Source organism: Phoca vitulina, unplaced genomic scaffold, assembly GCF_004348235.1.
Source record: "Phoca vitulina isolate PV1807 unplaced genomic scaffold, GSC_HSeal_1.0 scaffold10, whole genome shotgun sequence".
Lineage (NCBI taxonomy): Eukaryota > Metazoa > Chordata > Mammalia > Carnivora > Phocidae > Phoca > Phoca vitulina.
In genome coordinates this window covers 39,259,234-39,279,450 of record NW_022589713.1, presented here as the reverse complement: position 1 = coordinate 39,279,450, position 20,217 = coordinate 39,259,234, and the positions used below count along the sequence as shown (strand labels likewise).

The window sequence follows — 20,217 nt, the reverse complement described above, 5'->3', positions numbered from 1 at the left end:
ATTCTACCATAAACGCCATAGTGTTGAGATATAAGAATAGAAGTGGGGAAAATTTTAGAGGTCACCGATGCTACCACTGCATGATCTAATCATGACAATCATCATTATTATCATCTGTATACTAATACACTCATTTTCTTTGTCTATAAATATCTCTCCAATACTAGATATATTGAAAGACTGTGCTGTTAACATTTTAGTAAATGATACAAGCTGCAAAGCAACATTTCAAAAAGCTTAGAAAAAAATTAAAAATACATATGATAATTAGGTAATGCACTCTTGTTTAGCTTCACACGCACGTTTAGGACTCAAAATTATAACGGTGGTTCAATTTTGTCACCTTTCCCACTTTACATTATGAATATTATTTTCTCATGTTGTTAAAAAATGTTTAAATTTTATTTATTATATTAATTCAACTAATAATATTATCATAGTTCAGACAATAGGGAAGATATAAAGTCAACTCCTTTAATAGTTCTTCTATTGTTAGATACTGGGCTTGGGAACTCTATTTTAAAATAGCATTGGTTCAGGGGCGCCTGGGTGGCTCAGTTGTTAAGCGACTGCCTTCGGCTCAGGTCATGATCCCAGGGTCCTGGGATCGAGCCCCGCATCGGGCTCCCTGCTCGGCAGGAAGCCTGCTTCTCCCTCTCCCACTCCCCCTGCTTGTGTTCCCTCTCTCGCTGTGTCTCTCTCTGTCAAATAAATAAATAAAATCTTTCTTTAAAAAATAAAAAAATAAAAAAATAAAATAGCATTGGTTCAGCCAATCTCTTACGGCAAATGTAAGGTTAGTGACACTTCAAAAAGTCCAACATACTTCCCTGAATTCAGGGAAAGGAAAAGAAAAGGAAGCCTCAGTTATTTAATATCTATTATGACTCAGGCATGTACTAAGTACTTTAGATAGGTCATCTCAGTCCTCACATAAGTACACACAGAGAGGTGCTAATGCACTCTCTGTACTTAAGGAGGGGAAAAGTAAGCTTTGGAAAATTTAAGTAAAATTTATTGGGAAATAATTATTAAATAGTTGGACCAGGAATCACATATACCTTCTTGACTCTGAAAGCCATTTCTAATTATGATACCATCCTTTTTTTTATTCCAAGTTGCATGTGTGTGAATAAATGAAATCTGCCTGCTGGCCAATTTTTAGATCAGATCAACACATCATCACAATCATCTTGCATTTTATCTTGCCACTGAGACTTTACAGCACACAAACTTCCCTGAGCCCATTAGCATTTTTTTCACTTATGCTTTTTACCACAAAAATGAGAGCTTTTGTATTTCCAAGTCAAATCTGTGAAGGGTTTAAATAATTAAGCACGATATTAAAAAGCACAATTAAAAACACCAACAAATCAATGAAGAGTCAAGAGCAATCAAGAGAACATGCCACTGGGAACGTTTGCAATGTACTGCATCTGACTCGAACTGTGTTGATAGCCAGGGCCAAAAGGGAAATAGATTAAGTTATGTACTTTAGAATGTCAGTTAAAAAGAAGGATATCTGCTCATCTGGAGAGAGATACTTGCCGAGGCACTGAACTCAAGCAGCAATTCCTCATCGGCTTCTTTAAGGTAACATTGGGTAAAATAATGGACAATTACTTCCACTGTAGTGTCTCTAGAAAGCTAGTGATGTGGTTTAAGTGTCTGTGTCATGTGTCACCCTTCTAAGAAAGAAGAGGTTAAAACATTACATTTTAACTCTGAGAAAGCATTTCTATGGGGATGTATAATCACACGGTTCAGGTATTTTGCTTTCTGATAAACTAATTTAACAGAGTCTAGAGAAATGTTGGCATGTCTGTCAGGCCGTGTCTCTCCAGGATCAGATGTCTCCAGCCCGCCTCTGGCAAGTGCTGCATGATAGTCAAGTCAGGGTTGGATTCTCTGGCAGGAACCTCCCGTGCCTACTTCGTGCCGTTGATTAAAAAGGGAACCATGTGCTTTCAGGACCAGATGTGCTGATTCCCGCACATGCAGTTAGCTTCCTTTAGTATCGATCCTCGTCTTGAAAATGCTCTCTTCCTCTGCTGCCATCACACAGGTACTGCCCTTGGGGATGGTTGGGGTACCAAGTGACACTATGTCCCTGATGCTGTGGAATGCCCTAGGCCCATCGCTGCCACTCACTGAGGAGGATTCTGCTGTAAAGAGACAGCATTTTGGATGCTGCCTCTCCACGTCTTGTGTGTGCTGCTTCACGCAGGGAAATTCGCGCTGACCCTGCCATAGAAGGGCAGTACTATCTCCAGCCCTCCCAGGCCTGCCTTATTGCAGCGTTAAGTCTTTAGACGAAACCAGGAAAGCTTGCCTTCACCTTGAGTGCAAAGCACTATGCAGTACTCAGGCATGTGGTTACCCAGGGGGAAACAGAATAACTAGCTAGTACTGACAAATCAAGAATGACTTCAGTGGATGCCAATCAACCACAAGGGCCATGAGAATACCAGGCTAGGTGGTGTGACAAAGATGTAAAATATATTTTTACTACAAATCCGTTTGGATGACCTCTTACCTTTTCTATAGATTTCTAAAAGCACAGAATTCTAAAAGCCATCAAGAGGATATTAAACAGAATATATATTTAATTTTCCTGGTTGATAATCCCCCATTGCTGGTCCAAACAAATAAGTCCCAGGAAACCCAGAGATGATGAGTATGTGAGAAATTAAAAAAAAAAAAAAAAGGTACTCAGAGTTTTAATACTTCAGTACCACAAACAATTATGCTGTACACACTAAAATATTAAGAAATGGCTCTCTGTGTCTTTATCTCAACCTCTCCCATCTCTGCTTTTCTGATATTCTGTATGCCTTTCATGAAATAAAAAAACACAAAAATGCCAACTTTAAAATGAAATGTACTTCATGCTTATTTTGATGTCAGTATAGTATTTAACTTGGAATACTTGTGAAATGAATTGATTAGAGCAGGGGTGGGCAAACTATATAACCCATAGGCTAAATCCAGCTTGTTGCCATTTTTATAAATAAAGCTTTATTGGGATATAGCCATACTCATCCATTTATACACAGTCTGTGGCTGTTTTCACCCCTAAGGCAGAGTTGAGTCATTATGATACACTCTATGGCTGTCAAAGCCTAAAATATTTATAGTATGGACTTTTACAGAAAAAACTTGCTGGATTAGAAGATAAGACAAAAATTTTGCATCCTTCTATCCCAACTCCCTCCATACGCACCCCCTCCCCAAATTGGGCTACATTAGTGATGTTTATATATCAGAACAGTCGATTGACTTAAGCTCCCTTTATTTATCGGTTACTTGAATAAAGCAGTAAAACATTGTGGCCCCATAGGAAAAGTGTTTAAGGCTTTATTTTTGTAATGTAGTGAACAATATAAATGCACTAGCAGGAACACAATGACAGCATGCACATGCCTATTTGTCAAATACTCATACAAAGTCTTTTCTGCAAACTGCTTTTATGATATCTGTTGCATGCTGTGTTATATAAGTCATTACAGCCCTGTGCTCTGTTGTTAGATTCCACGTTCTTTGAAGGAAATGGGTACATCTCTATTTTATACCATCTAGCCTTTGGTTCCTTATAGCACTCTAGGAGCTCATAAATATTAGTTGAATGAGTGAATAATAAGTAGAACAAAGTCTCCCTTATTAGAATTTATTGAAAAGAAACAATCAATTAGTATATTTAAACAAATGCAGTTTTGTAATTAAAATAGATGCACAATATTTGAGCAAAGAAATGAGACCGATTTTCATGCATGGCTTGTAGGAGCACATAACTCTGTGTCAGGTCTTTTACAGTAAATGCAATTTAATGGCTAATTGTTGTTAATTGGAGGTACTAATGGACCTAATTTTTAATTAAGAGATGGAAATCATTTGTAATTAGCTCATGGTATCCATGAAAACAAATTTTATTTAGAGCTTGAAAAATGGTTTTGTTCTTTGAAATAGCTCAAATACGCCCCTGTCCCCAATTATGAGCTAGGTTTATAGAGTGATTCCCATTCAAGAAGAGGCAGTACACAGGTAGGCTTCAACCAAATCTTTGGTAGAGCATGACCAATTCCAAATTAATGCAATGCATTAATTTCTAATGCAAACTGATGTTACTGACTAGCAAAGACAATGTGCAGCAAAAACTGCACATGATTTTAGCAGTGAATTTGGTCTTAATCCAGGCAAGTACCTCTGTGAAGGACTTCATTCTTATAGCATGACTCCCTGGCTAGAAATCTGACACTTAAGTTCATATTTGAACAAACTGAGTGTAACTCTATTGTGATTTACATATGCCTTTTCTGTGAAACCTCATTGTGAAGTTGCCCTGATAACGTTGACTACTTTCAACCTATTTTAGCTGGTGTGTAGAAAAGATATGACAGAAAATGCATATGTTCCAGAAGTTCTACAGATTCCTATCAATGAATTTTTTGGCTCCTTTTTTATTTTTTTCATTTTTCCCAAACACAGGTTCAAGTTTTGAACTCTAAGGTTTTTCGCAAAGAAGAATGAATTTTGGTTCTACTTTGGTTTCCTGTCCATAGTAGTCTTTTGCCTGATTTCTTGATGATGCCCTTCAGGGAAAGTCAGCTCAGAGCTCAGAGCTGAATCTGACAACAAATTATCAGTAGTTTTCCTTTGTTCCTCATAAAATCCAACTGTGAATAGAAAAAAAATGATGTTTTACTTGCCATTTTTTTCATTCAAATTTGCCTAAAATGGGAGGATCTTTTTAAAAAGTTATAATTGTTAGGGAAAAGAAACACTAAAAAGAGAATAGGCTCCTGTGATTTTGCATGAAAATATACAGGGTAGTTCCAGCCTCTGTCTTCTGGCCTTGAAATAAGCTGGATGAGGTGCAGCAGAGACTTTGACAAGGAGAGATGAGTCCTGTGAAATAAATCTAGGACTACATTTCCCAAACTGTAGCCACTTTTTTTGGACATCGCCACTCTTGCCTCACCTGTATTCTTCCTGAATTATTATTTTTTTAAAAAAATGTATTCACATTTTAACTATTTACCTTAAACCTTTCCTAAGCAAAGTATCCCTTAAGCTATGTGTTTGGTGAGCTTATTCTATGTTATTCAAATTCACACTGAAGTAACTATACAGCTGCTAGAGTAAAAATAACAAGTTTGATCCCCTATACTCCTAAAATCATTGGAAGTATCATGGTGATCCACAAATCATGCCCTGAAAAACACTGATCTGATACATGTTTCTGCCTTTAATTAGATCTATATTCCAAGTGTTCTGGAAAGAACTTCATTTTTAAAAATTCTTAGAGGAAGTCTTTAGTGTCTTTGTAATATGTTCCAGAAATATGTTCTATCCGTTCTATCAGTGATTGGCTGACATCTTATTAATGTCAGAAAACAAATAAAACAAAAAAAAATTCAGACTTACAAAAATACCCACTTAAACAGCAGTCTCTTACATTCGTATTGCTTGATTTCTTTAACCTCTGTCACCTTCACCTCAAGTCCACCTTTGACCACCTGCTTTCATGACTTTGACTTTGCTAAGAAATGTTTCATTATCCATAATCTTTTTTTTTTTTAAAGATTTTATTTATTCATTTGAGACACAGAGATACAGAGAGAGAGAGAGCATGAGCATGGGGAGAGGCAGAGGGAGAGGGAGAAGCAGGCTCCCCGCTGAGCCAGGAGCCCGATGTGGGGCTCAATCCCAGGATCCCAGGATCATGACCAGAGCTGAAGGCAGATGTTCAACCACCTGAGCCACCCGGGCGCCCCCATTATCCATAATCTTAAACCAAGTCTTCTCTTCTGACCACTTTGTATATCTCATCGAGACCTCTGTTCTCTATATTCCCTGTTTCTCCCTCTCTCCCATCCCTATGGCCCACTTTTCTCTTTCTGTTGATCTGGAAACTATGGTTTGTCACTCAATCACTATCTTGCCAATACTGTCAGCACATACTGGCCTTTTTCTCACTCTAGTCAGTAAAACCTTAGCCCTGGATTAATCCACCTGTCTGCCTTCTTGGCTACTGATCACTACAGCAGAAAATCAATCATCTTCACAGATTGGCATCACAAAAATCCATAATCTTTAGCTTCTAATGGAAGAAGAATATTGCCCTTCAAACTTCCTACATATTGGTAGTTGGCTTTCTTACTCCACAGTTTTCCAAATCTCTGTTCTTCTTAAATCCTTTCCCATGCCATTTCCCACCTGCTCTCAGAAGATGCTACTAAATACTTCACATAAAAACAAATAGTATTTATCTCATAAATATACTTTAATATCCTATTCCTACATTTACAGACTTATATGCACTTATATCAAGCCTTCCTCCTATCTTCCCACATTCCCACAAGAGATGTCTGCCTTCCTCAATGACCTAGTTATATCACTCATGCCCTTCATGAGTTACATCTTCAAACTTTAGAATACTTTCCTGGCTTCTTTCTGTCATGACCAAATATTTCCCATCTAAAAACATCTAAAAAAATCAGAACATCAATCAATTCCATTCTCCATTTGTTTTTAGTTCTATCTTGTCTAGTCTTCCTCAAAGCCAACTCTGTTAGGTTTCTGGCACTTGCGGCATCTACTTCCATACAGCACATTCACTGTCTCTACCCTTCCCATCAAATTGACTAGTGACTCATATGTAACTAAATCCAATGGAAGGACTCATCTTACTGGAGAGTCCTCTCTTGAAATACGTTCTTGCTTTGGCTTCATTTGAAACCTCATAATCTTGGTTTTCCTTCTATGTCTATAGTTGTCTTTCCCAATCTTTATTTTGGGCTCCTTTTTCTGCCTATATGTTCAAGGATCTGCCTACTTCTCTTCATTCTAAGAACATTATCTGGGTGACAAGACTTAATTCCATGGTGATAACTCTAAAACTCATCTCTAGCTAGTAGCTGTCTTCTAAGTTCCAGACACACACATCCAAATATTTATTATTTCCATTTGGATGCCTCATAGACATCCGAAGCTCAACACGTACAATACTGAACTTGGTCTCTTTCCCGCCAAACTTGATCCTCTGTCCTCTGGTTCAGATCTCAGCAAATGACACCTCAGGCCACTGAGTGGCCAGGACCTTAAGGAACTACCTCTAACTCTTCTCTATCCTTCTATTCTGACAGCCAGTCAGTTAATACGTCATAAGTTTGTCAATACTGTGTTCTCATTTCCATAGCTTGAACAAATGCCCACTTCATTTTGTGCTCGTGTTCTTGAGTTCTGGCCCCCTTTTCTAATTTTATGTCTCTTCAACACATTTACTACACTGTATCCAGGGTGGTCTGTCATGTCAGTCTCCAACTTAAAACCTTTTACTGTTTACTGCCATCAGGACAGACCTCAAGTAATCATATCTGTTGATTTTGCTCCAGCTTATTTCTCCGGGCTTATTTTCTCCACTCCCCATCTCTTTTTATATGTCTCTGTGCCATTGGACCATTTATACTGCCCTGAATTTGCTATGTCCTGATACCCATGAGCTTTTGTATATGCTGCCATCTTGGTCTGAAACTTTCCTTCTCCAACTTATTTTTTACTTGGTTAATCCCCATGTCTCCTTATGTCTCCATTTAGAGGTTTCTTCCACTTTTTCTGACTTCTCTACTGTATGTTGATTTTTTTTTTCTTTTTGCCACCATAGCACCTTGTAACAAGAATAGTCATATATAGACTCTATAAATAGACATATATATACATATATATGTGTGTATATATACATTTATATGTATATATCTATATAGCTACATATATATACATATATGTATATATCTATATAGCTATATACGTGTGTGTGTGTGTATATATATATATATAGCTGTTGCTAATAACACTTGAGCACTTATTTTATTCCAGGATCTGTTCTAAGTGGGCTGTATATCTTTTTAAAAATATATTATTTATTTATTTTATTTTAGACAGAGAGAGAGTGTGGGAGCACATGTGAGCTGGGGGAGGGGCAGAGGGAGGGTGAGAGAGTCTTAAGCAGGTTCTACACCCAGTGCGGAGCCCAATTCCAGGCTTGATCTCACAACCCTGAGAATTTTGACCTGAGCCAAAACCAAGAGTCAGATGTTTAACCAACTGAGTCACCCAGGTGCCCCATGGGCTAATATATCTTAACACCTCTAATACTCACAACAACCTTATGAGGTAATTATTATTATTTCCTCAGATAAGTAATATAAGCTACAGAGAAATTAAGTAAATTTCCCAAGTTTCTACAACTAGTGACATAAGTAGATTCTGAATTTAGGCACCTTACTGAAGGATTTACAATCTTAAACATCACATATTTGTCTACATAGAAATACTTTTGATACTGTGTGAGAATCACCTGTTTGTACCTGAATTCCTAATTAAACCCTAGGTTCTAAGAAGGAAGTTGTATCCCTAACACCAACACAAAGATGGCCACATAGTATGCTTCTGATAAATATTATTTGAATAAAAAAAAGAACAAAGTGACCTGTGACTCAAAGAGGAAAGAGTCTTTGCCTAAAATCAGCTTTACCCTGACCTAGCCTCAGTGTCTGTGTGTGACATTTCATCCCAAGAATGCCAAGTGACTTGCTACCATCTAATCACCCCATATATCTTTATCTCCAAGAGTTTACAATCCTGTCCCATTCCCCTCATGTACTTTACCCAGTCTTGTCCAACTGCTAACGTCCTATTCATTCTTCCAAATCCCCATCAGAATTCACTTTATTCCTGATCTTCTTTTTAGATTCTAGATTCTTCTTTTTAGATTCTAGATTTTAGTTCCTTCATACTTTATACACTTAAACATCACAAACAATGATAACAACAACAACAACATTAAATGAGACCATGATATTTTTTACCCTTGGTCTATTTTCTATTCATCTTTGTATCCCAAGTACTTGTGTGTAGTGCCTAGCACTCAGAAGGTGTTCAGTAAGTGTTTGATGGGTTGATTGAATGATATTAGGTTGGATTTGTCTCTGTAGATTACCAAACAGACATCTTGAACTCAGGTGCATTATGGCAGTTTAGTCAGTTCTGACACTGGCAAAGAATTGATTATTATTTGAGTTGTCCAATATGGGCATATTGGGGAATATGAGAAGAAACTGTTATAACACTTCTGCCCATTTTACTTTCCTGATTTGGTCAAGGGTTGGGCAAAGGATACACTATTCTTCAGAAGTCATTCTAGTTGTGCCCACCAGGACAGTTAACACACTTTGGGAAGGTAAGTAGTCTATTTTCATTTAGCTGTAGACCAAAGATGCCAAAGACGTCTGTGCAAATTCATAATATGTCAAACCACCAATCCAAACTTAAAGGGGGAAGGGACTGTGACACTCCTATCCTGCCTCCATCTTATTTTTTCTGTTACTTCTATATTAGTCCCTTCTTTTGTACTCTACAGCTGGGATATTAGCACTTTTTTTTATTCTAGTGATATCATACCTGGCTTTTCTAACTACACTATGTGATTCTTATTTTTTGTTTCTTAAGCACACACAAAATTGCTGGATTAAGTTTCTTCAAGCACTACTTTGATCAAGTCATTTCTCTGTTGAAGAACTTTCAGTGGTACCTGTCTGTCTATGGAATTAGGTGGGAGCTCCAAGCAGTGAGATGTCCTGCCTCAATTGATTTGTGTAAGAGCCCTACCTCTGGCTGATATCTAGCAAATGCTTTTGATGTTTCCTTGTTGTTCTTGTTCATTTGGTTCTTGAAAGTGAAATCATACAACCTAGTTGAAGGCAAGTTCCAATTTGTGTCTTTCACTATGATTAATATTGGTGAATTATCAAGAGTGGAAGCCACATATTAAACGAAGTCAAGACTGTATGCACTGAATAAAGTATCTTCCCTTCCCGGGCATCCCATATCCTAAATGAAATAGGCACGTTAAGATACGACCGGTAATACACTTTGGGAAAGATAAGTGATATTTTAATTAATGACAACTTGTAGAGATCTTCAAGAGGACCAAAGTGACTTCACAGCTGAGAGCTAACTGATTGTTTCTCAACTGAACTTTTAAGATGAGTATTCAGCCATGAGCATAATTAAACAAGTCCACAAGACATGAGAAATGGATTACCCTTCAGATGCTGGGTCAGGGAAACCAGGTGGTCAAGAACACAGTGTTCTCTGCTTGAAAACCACCGTTCAGTTGCCAGACTTTACTGCCCCTTGGGCTCTTTCATTCTATTTCTGGCCTTTGTCTCTTGATCGGTCACACCAATGCCCTTCTTGGTTTAGATTTTATGTCCTCATCATCTAACACATCAAAGGATCAAAGAGTTCAAAGCTCCTCAGGCTGCCAGTATTTTATTTAGTTTAAAAAGTCAACAAGAATGAAAAATCGTGCCCATTTTCCTCTTTGCAAGAAAACAAAATTCAAAATTAAGGTGAAAGCACAGAAGATCTGTGCAGTTCAAAATAAAAACCAACCTCTTCACATACATATACACCTTACAAAGTGCACCACTGAATTTTATGAAACAATTTAAATGTTGCTAATTAAAATCCTCAAGATGCTAATGCATTCTCAAAACAATCTCTGCCACTTTGTTGTACAAATGGAACATTGGCAGCTTCTCTTTCAATATCCAAAATACCATTTGTGGAACAAATTTGAACTTTTGATTCATTCAACAAACAATTATATCAAGCACCTACTATGTGTCAGACACTATGCTGGGTGCTGAGCAAGCAAAATGGAATGACTTTCTGATTTCAAAAGAATTCTGGTCTCTAAAGCAGTGCTTCTCAAACTATTTTTTTTATTAATCTGTGCCCTCTTTTGGTAAACATAAATATCCTTCTCCCACTTCCCAGAAATTCTGATGAATCCTTCTCACACTGAGAATCACTGATACACAGAACATAGACTCTATTTTCTGTGTATTCTTCACAGACCAAATATCTTTGAGCTTTCACTTTTTATTTAAAAAACAACATACTTATTTTCCATACACAAAACTGGGTTGGAATAGTAAAGATACTTTTTTGAACCACATATGCTACCCTGCTGTCAATCCCAGAACTGAAATTCAAATTCCTGTACCCAGCCCTATTGAGAATCACTGCTTTAAAGAGTTTTAGAGAAAACCAGGCAACCTCCATCTTTCCCCTCCAGTCAAATCTTAAAGGAATTAGAATTTTCCTACCTGACACAACAGCTGGTGGAGTATCATAATCCTGTCTTGGGACTGAATCTTTGAATGAAAAGAGCATGAGAAAGAATGCAATGAAGTACAAAAGAAAATAAAATAGAATCTTAGCTCTAAAACGTGGAAGTGCCCACTGTATGTCATATGGTTGCCTAAGCCCCCTGCCTTCAAACACTCAAGGCACTATGACCCCTGGTTGACAGTTGGTACAATGGTCCCCAATACTGCCACATGGTACATGTTGGGAGGCCCCCATGTGACTTGTTGGAGCAATACATTCTATCCTAGGACGCTGGCATCTTCCTCAATCTGTCATCATTTTGGCCCCTACATGGGGGAATCACTGTGAAATTTTTACTCCCTCTGGCTGACACACATGTTCTAAAAGGCAGCCCATCTGGAAGTGGCCCAGAGCACAATGTGAAACGAAATTCTGTAGAACAAAAGAAAGAACTAAAATTTTAAAAGAGATAAATGAAAAATTTCCATATTCCCACACTCTATGGAGACTGATACATTTTTGAAACTAGAATTTCGTTAGTAATCACTCAGCCCTGGCTCTGATCTCAGTGGCTGTTGGACAAGGCCAAGGAGCTTTGTGGGCTGGAATGGTGAGAGCAGAGATAAATAGAACAGAATCTACTCAACAGATGAGTTCTGTCTTTTTCCAAAGTGTCATAGCCTTGGAAGTGGCAAATAGTAGAGAAAGGTTAATTTAAACTACATAGCATCCATTTCCAAATTTCAGGTTATGTGAAACCAAATATATCTGCTTTTTAAAAAGATGAAACTTTGGCTTAATACAATTCCTTTAGCCAAGGATCTTAAAAAGTAAAGTGGGACATGGCCTATGACCCAAGGCCCCCCTTCTAAAAATGGAAAGTTCTCATCCAGCCCCAACTCCCCATAGAGGGGCAAACTGTGTAAAAGGGACCAGATCTTGCTCACATTCAAATAAACTGCCAAAACATGATTAAATAGATGCTCTTCTACGACCCTTATTCTAGTCACATGACCATTATTCATTCCATTTTAAAAACAAAACCTCAAACTTCATTTTCCCACCTCCTTGATAACTGAATTTGGACTATCACAAATTTCTCCATTTAATCTCCTTGCCCTAAAAGGACAATGTTAATCCCTCTCTCATGAGCAAATTGCATGTGAGAAGACAGATTAAAACTTGGACATTGCAAGGCACTTTGACCAGCAAAACCCAACATGGATCAAAGATTCAAATGCAAATAAACCTTGGATATGAGTTATTTTGTGTCTCAAAACAGGTATGTGAATGTGAGTTAATTATAATCCCCAAATCTAGAATAAGTAGAATCATTTTTAAAGGACCTACAAATATTTTATTAATACTGGTAGTATTTCCTAGTACCTTTTAAAAAACTTCAATCACATATTATTACTACAAATCAAAAAAAAAGTTGATCTTATGACCATGTCACTAGTCATTTCCCAAGAATATATTTATAACATTTAAAAATAAATCATAAAAGTAAATCATGCTCATTGTTGAATACTTGCAGAATGCAGAAAAGTATAATGATTAAAATAGAAATTATCTCTAATCTCATCATCTGGAAATAACCACATTTATTTTGTATTTCTTACAGCCTTATTTCATACATTTTTTTTTCATAGTTGATACTATATTTCCACATGTGCAAATTTACATCCTGCTGTTTTGATTTAAGATCCTAAATAATCCTTTTCCTATTTTAAACTCTTATAACTTCATGCCGCCTCACATTCTGGTTTATGAATGGATTATGATTTATTTGATCATTCTTCTTTACTAGACATTATAAAGAACACAGGGCGGGATATTTCTGAGGTCTAAAGGCTCTTCTATTATTTTAGAATATCTCCATAGAATACCTTCTCAAAACTATAACTGCGTGGTGAGTTGGCAGAGCTGTTTTGAAGTGTCTTGACTGCCCACCTTGAAATTCAACTGACATTTTTACAAATTTAGATTTCTATCATCACACTGTCAGTGATTAAGAATGTTTATTTCCTCACACCTTCATCAGCAATATGTTTTATTTTGATAACTTCATTTAATGGGTTATGTGTGTATGTCCATGTAAGTATTTGATTAATTTGCTGTTTCCTTAATTACTTTTTTCATATGTTTTTTGGTATCCTGTTGCTCCTTTATTACCTATCTGTTCATGTTCTTCGTCATTTTATCTATTGGGGCTTTTGTACTCTGTTGCTAATGTATTTTAATTCATAATCCATTTTTTAAACAGCAAAAGCTTGATATTTGCAAATAAACTTTCATAATACTAGATTTTCACTTAATGCCTACTTATTTATTGTTTATAAGACTACTATCAAAGTTCATTTATCTTACACTAAGACTAAACAGATTTTTAAAAACTATTTCCTTTTACTTATATTTTCTTTCTTGTATCTGACCATTTTTAATTAATTGATACATTTTCCTGAAAGTATACTCATTACCATTTATGAATTTATAATACTAGGTCCTAATCCTGAGTCCACTTAACATCCTATGTTGCTTTTTATCACTGTCAATCTTAATACTCACATTCATAGCTAATACTTGAAGAAAGACAGTCTCTAGGCAAAATGAATAGTTCAGGATTTTCACCTGATACATTAGAATTTTACAGCAATAAAAATGGAATGATGTGACTGAAAAATGTAGAGAACCATGGTGAACAAATGGACTACAATTAGAAGATTATCTTTGTGTGTGGCTATGGTTACACCATGGGACTCCAATGATGTCACAAATCACCAGTGGATTCAAGAGTACAAACAGAACTGCAGATAAGGAGCCTACAGAACAAAAACTTTTTATTTCTTTGAACAGATTCTGGTGACATTGTAAGCCACTGGTGGCCACCAACTGAACAAATGAAAAGGAGATAAGAAACTTGTAAAACAAGATTGTCATGCAATTTGGAGGTTCTCATAACACAGTAAAATCCCCAGTGGCTTCTGCTAAAGCTTACAGTGGAGTGATAAGAAATTATGGATAACAGTGCTTTGGTTCTACAGAGGGAATCCTGTGACAAAAAAAAAAAAAAAGAAAGAAAGAAAGAAAAAAAAGAAAAAGAAAAAGAAAATAAACAAAAGCAGAAAAGCTAGAAAATTCTTCAAGGTCAGCAGAGTCCTGGGATAAAATTATACTGCTTCCTTAAAATTCATTGCTCCTAAGGCCTACATTTTCCATCCAGTTTAAAAATGGGCAAAGAATTCAACAATAAACATTTGAGGTGACAAATGGTAGACAAAGGTTAGTCAAACTACATGGTACCCATTTCAAAATTTAGAGTTATGGGGGATCAAATATATTTAATTTTATGACGATAAAAAAGAGGCTTTGGCTTAATATACTTCTTGATCCCAGGGATCTCAGAAAGAAAAGTGGGACATGACCTGTGGCCTCAGGCCCGCTTTCTAGAAATGGGAAATTCTAATCTGGCTCCAACCCCCATCAACCCTGATCCCTGCCTACTGGATTATTTACTGGATCTTTCTCTGCCCTGCCCTTGGGACCTATCTGTTTCTGGCATTAAGGTTCCTGTCCTAATCTAGAGTTGTCACTGCTCACACCTTGTCTTGCAGAGTTTCTGGGAGCTCAGACATCTGAAAGGCTCTGAGAAGTTACAGGTAGGAGAGAAACAGGGTCAGATAATTTTAGATTGACTGGCTGTGGCAACATGGTAGAAAATGGATTGGAGCAAGCTAAGGGCAGTTAGGAGACTATTAAAATTAATCAAATGAGGCCCAGGGTAGAGACTCTAGAAATGTGGAGGAAGGGATGTATTTGACAAATGTATATGGGACAGAACTGGTGGATCTTGAATAGTTGCATCTGGTGGTGAGGGAAAAGGAAAGAGTCAAGATTGAGTCCTAAGTGTAGCATTTGACTGCCTGGGCAAATGGTCATGGGATTAGCTGGAGAAGAAATAAGGAGCAGAAACACATAAGAGGAAGAGGGTCCGTGGAAAGGAAGTTCGGGGAAACTCATGAGGTTAGTTTGGGTTGTACTGACTTTGAAATGTTGGAAGGAGATTTACATGGAGCTATTTAGCAAGTTGTTGGTTAAGTGATTTTAAAAGTCTAAGATGAGGTTAGCATTGAGGACTCAGATTTAGGGGTCTTCAGCATTTCTAGAAGGCAGAGTTCAAAACCATGAAAGTGGATGAGGTTGCTTAAGGAAATCTTATATGAATGAGAAGTTAAAAATGAAACCCTGGCTCAGCAGCCTGTAGAAGCAAAGAAGAAGCAATGGCCAGAGACATCAGAGGAGAACCAGGAAAACCTTGGGCAGGAGTCACAAACTGAGAGCACTTAGGACAAACTGGGTCTGATATTCAAATACAGGGAGATTGCCCATTAAAATGCAAATACTTAGCTTAGCTTAAAAAAATTGGAAGGTGAGGCCACCTTGGGTCAGTATGCCCATGTAGCAATAGCTGTCTGGAGTTCAGCCAGGGCTGCCCTCCTTAGACAAGGCTGCCAAGGTACCCCCTCTCCCTGTGACTGATTCATCTCATACTCAGGCAGAGCTGTTACTATTATTGCATGAAAATATCTCTCATTTAAAATATAATCTCCAATATCATGTGTATTAATATTACATGACTATGTTTGTGACATGATAAATGTAGACCAAATCTGATATATTTCCAGGGCGTTTTGCTTGACCTTCATCAGCTTTATTCATTAATGTGACTTAGCCGGCTTCTCTGGACTTTTGGGTTTACCATCCTGCAAGAGTTAGAAGCTAAGGAAGTAGAAACTTGAAAGAAATAAGTTATGCCAAATGAAACAGAGTGGGCCAGAGACTTGTACTATGGCCTTGATAACGTTCTACATCCTTTCTGGAGACCTGGACTGAATGGCCACATTGTGAAGCCACTTGAGGTAGAGGGATAAAGGCGGCTCATTTGATAAGCATCTAGCGGGTGTCGCACACTATTTTAGGTATGTTACACATATCATTCCATTTAACACAACACCACTGGGATGTACATATTATTTTCCCCCTTGGTAAAAGAGGAAATCAAAGTTCAGAGAGGTTAAGTAACCTAACACACATAGCTAGTAAGGGACAGAGCCCAGCTTTGAACTCAAGTTTAATTCTAATGCCCACTGTTCTTTCCATGATACCAAGCCACCTTCCCAGCAATAGATAAAGCAATGGAAAAGATTCAGTAAGGTGGAGAAATTTGATTAAAAGAATCCATTTCAATTGCATAATAGCCACTACACATGCCAATCAAAAGTTCAGATAAAAGGAATCTATGATGGCATATCAAAGTCTAAGAGTGACAGTTTGAGAAAAAAAGTATAGCCATATTCTGGACACCACTAAACATCAACAAAGTAATAGTGTTCTCTCTCTGGCTTTCCGGAACCTTATGGAATTTTAACCCTTGGCAAAACATCAATTTACACAAAGCTTATGATGTGCCTAGGCATTATTTAGTATAAATGTGAAGCAGGAAAAGAATGAAAAAAAATTAGAAGAAATTTGGTGTTAAAAAGAAGCCACCTGCTTAAAACTCTCTAAGAAAGGGAGGGAGTATATATCATTATTTAGTAATTTGGCTATTATTAGCTGGGTAAAAATTATGATCTCATATGTGTTCTTGTTGAAAATGCTCAAATACTAATCATAATATATGTTATTGAATCAGCAACTATTGTAATTCTGATTTTATTCTATATATTTTAGCTTATTTTTCAATTCTCTAAAGGATTCAGTCATATTCTTAGTTAACTTAGCTCTTATATTTTTTTCTAGTTGGCAAATCTGAATTTCAGCAAGTTAGCTGGTTTTGCTTTTGATTCAACTAAGTAGGATTTATCAAGTGTTTCTTTCTATACTTTGTATTATAACTCACTCTTTTCTCAGAGTCTAGATTGTCGTTCAATACCGTAAGATTGCATTATTTCACTTGTTCAGAATTTATCATCTTTTAAGGAGAGAAAGGCTGATATGAAGGGAAATCAACACTGTGGACAAGAGAAAATTCAATTTCTCCCAGTGAACTTGGGAATTGCTTTGTTAGTAAATGAGCAAAGTGACTAAATGTTTATGGAAATTACATGACTATGTTTGTGACATGAATAAATATAGACCAAATTTGATGATATATTTCCAGGGTTTATTAGTCATAGTCAAGGTTGGCCCCTGACTTGTGAATGACCTGGGAATGACATATTAGCTGAAATGGGTAAGCATCTGGGAAAAGAAAACCAGGCTCAGATGTATTGTTACAAGGTCTAGATTTGCAGGTGCGTACATAAAGACACCTTTCCATACACATTCCTAAAAATTATCTCCCTGATGAAAATTAGCTGTACCACAGTGTAGAGTTAAATGTAGTCTTAGACATGACTTGAAAGTCTAGGTCAGAGACCTAAGAAATTATTTGATCCAGCCCCTGCCTTCAGACAGGTAAGGTATCATCAACTGTTTTTTATAAGTTCAGCAACTGAGGTCTTCAGGTAGGTACTTTGTTTTAATAAAACTAAATCTCTTTATTGAAACAATGTGACTCTTTCCATTAGGCAGATGGATTTTCTTCCTATTTAGAGCAGATTTTTGTGGCCTCAGTGGACATGTCAGAAACTTCTTATATTCCAAAAAGCCTATCAGTCAATACATTTATGTGGCAAGCAAGCCACTGCTTTAAGGTAAAATTTCTGATATAGAGCTAGTGTCCATAGTGTACATAGATATTTGGAGATGATGCCAGCATACCTGTGAGGAATCACAGAAGTGCTGACTATGAGACATATAGGCTTAAAGTCATAGAGGCAGATAGTCAAAGGGCCCCCATATAGCATCACACTCAATACTCAACCAGATAGAGAGGGAAACAGACTGGAAGAGATTATTTTCCCAAAGACAGAGTGAAAGAACAGTGCTCAGTCAAGATTTGAGTTTAGTACTCCCAAATCCTAGTCCAGTGCTCTTTCTGTAATAATTAAGCTGTCTCACTCAGAAAAATGATTTTTTAAAAAATTTCTACATCTTTAAAAATGAATCTGCACTAACGTTTGTAAAAAAAATAAAACCTGTTACCATAGCGTCACATGAAAGACTGGCTTTGGGATTTTGATGTTTTTCATTGTTATCTATACTGATGATGAACAAAATTGTAGTATTCCAGGTTGTAATAGACATTTACCCTCTTAACCATTTAGGGAATTGTCTTTGAATAGACTTTTAAAAATGAAATAAAATTCTGTTAATGATGCGAAATGGTTGCTATAAATCAATGTTGTAATAAGCATTTTTTATATACTTTTGTTCCCTAAGGAAAAATAATGGCTTGTCAAAAATACCTATTAAAAAACATCAAGTACACTAGATTCCTTTCTTTTTTCAACAACATCTGTCTACATATTCAAAACAAAGATGAAAAGAACTGGATTATGTCAGGTTCTCAATTACTTTTTATTGATTTAAACATTGAAAGTAAATAACAAGCTCTATGTATTAGTCAGAGTCAAGGTTGGCCTGACTTGTGAATGACCTGGGAATGATACATTAGCTGAAGTGGGTAAGCATGTGGGGAAAAGAAAACCAGGCTCAGATGTATTATGTTACAAGTTCTAGATTTGCAGGTGCATACATAGACACCTTTCCATAAACAGATATTATACCTGGTACATTGTGTCATTTGAACAAGAAGTAACTCAAATTTAAATGCAATACAGTGGAAACTTCAGCCTTGTCAATGTGAGTAAATGTGCCCCAGTATTGAATATGCATGTACAATGCAGCTTATTCACACTGGAACCTGAAACATGTGTTAGTCAATGGCACAGGGCCAGCTTTGCTATTAATGCCAGTAAAAACAGAGAGCATCGCATCTTATTGAAGCAGTCCAAGAAAACAGAGCAAAACCAACTCTTCAACTCACCGTTCCTGTTGTGCCCAATGAAAGATGATTCATCTGTTGTGTCAGGGGGCCCATCATGTTTGCTGGCTGCATTGGCATAGGATGGTCCATTGTTGGCGTAATCACAGCACCCTACAAGCACACACAATGTCCATCTGAAAACAGGTTCCACAAGGAAGGAAACTTTTAAAAACAATAAACACAGTGAACTATCTTAACATCAAATGTGTTTATTTTTTAATGAAAAAGCTAAGTTCAACCACGTATGATTTTTTACATCCACCCATGCCATTTTGTCCTTATCTAAATAGAGAGCATTAATGACTTTGTTTCCTCTGATGTGATTTATCTATGTTGTGTCTAAAGTGCTTATCATTTATAATTCCAATATTCAATATAGAATGCATTCCAAGATATCATATATATATATATATATATATATATATATCCTCTTTCATTGTTCTAAATACAAACTTCTCTAACTGAAAAATACTAACATTATGGAAATTATCTAGTTTTTCTCAATACTGAATAAGACTTTTTTGGCTTATGCCTTAATCCATGATTTATATGGATAATTATTGATCATTTCAATACAATCTACCACCAGAGGAAGAATGGTGGCCCAGGTGGTTTCTTGACTGGATCTTTTTGAAGGACAGAGTAAAATCTAATATAAATGATATAAAAATCAGACTTACTATTTTCCATGTTTTTTCCTCCTAATCTTTTGACCTACTTTCTTTCTATCTGTGCTTTTGAACAAGACAGAATACTGAACTCTGTTAAATGCTGGTCAAATGCAACACTGCTAAAATATTACCAAAAAAAAAAAAGTCAAGTTTTCAGCGGGTATTAAGAAAGACCTACTTCTAGAATATGCTCTTTGATTTATTAGAACTGTTGGGAATGGAAAAAGTAATAGGCATTTAAAAAAAAACTTCTGTTCATGTACAAAGTTTCACATAGCTAGTGAAGCAAAGGGCAAGCGCTTCCTTTTCCTCTCTCCTACTTATTCTACCTTAATTGACTAGCTGAGAGAATGGAACAATTTTTTTTTTAATTGAAAAGCTAGGGTGGATAGAATCTTTGAGATTATTGAAATTTCAATGCTTTATTTTAAAGAT

The 20,217-nt window shown here is 36.6% G+C and overlaps 1 protein-coding gene across 2 annotated transcripts in view; it reads right to left on the bottom strand.

Moving 5' to 3' along the window:
* Nucleotides 1-20,217, bottom strand: part of RBMS3 (RNA binding motif single stranded interacting protein 3) — a 1,498,583-nt gene that overhangs the window by 31,453 nt on the left and 1,446,913 nt on the right. Inside the window, exons 19-20 of one of the 2 annotated variants that reach the window (XM_032408843.1) lie at nt 19,112-19,222; nt 11,175-11,222 (exon numbers count right to left, since the gene is read on the bottom strand). In XM_032408843.1, the coding sequence (XP_032264734.1) occupies nt 11,175-11,222; nt 19,112-19,222 (159 nt within the window). The remainder of the gene's footprint in view (nt 1-11,174; nt 11,223-19,111; nt 19,223-20,217) is intronic. The other variant, XM_032408844.1, reaches the window with a different exon arrangement.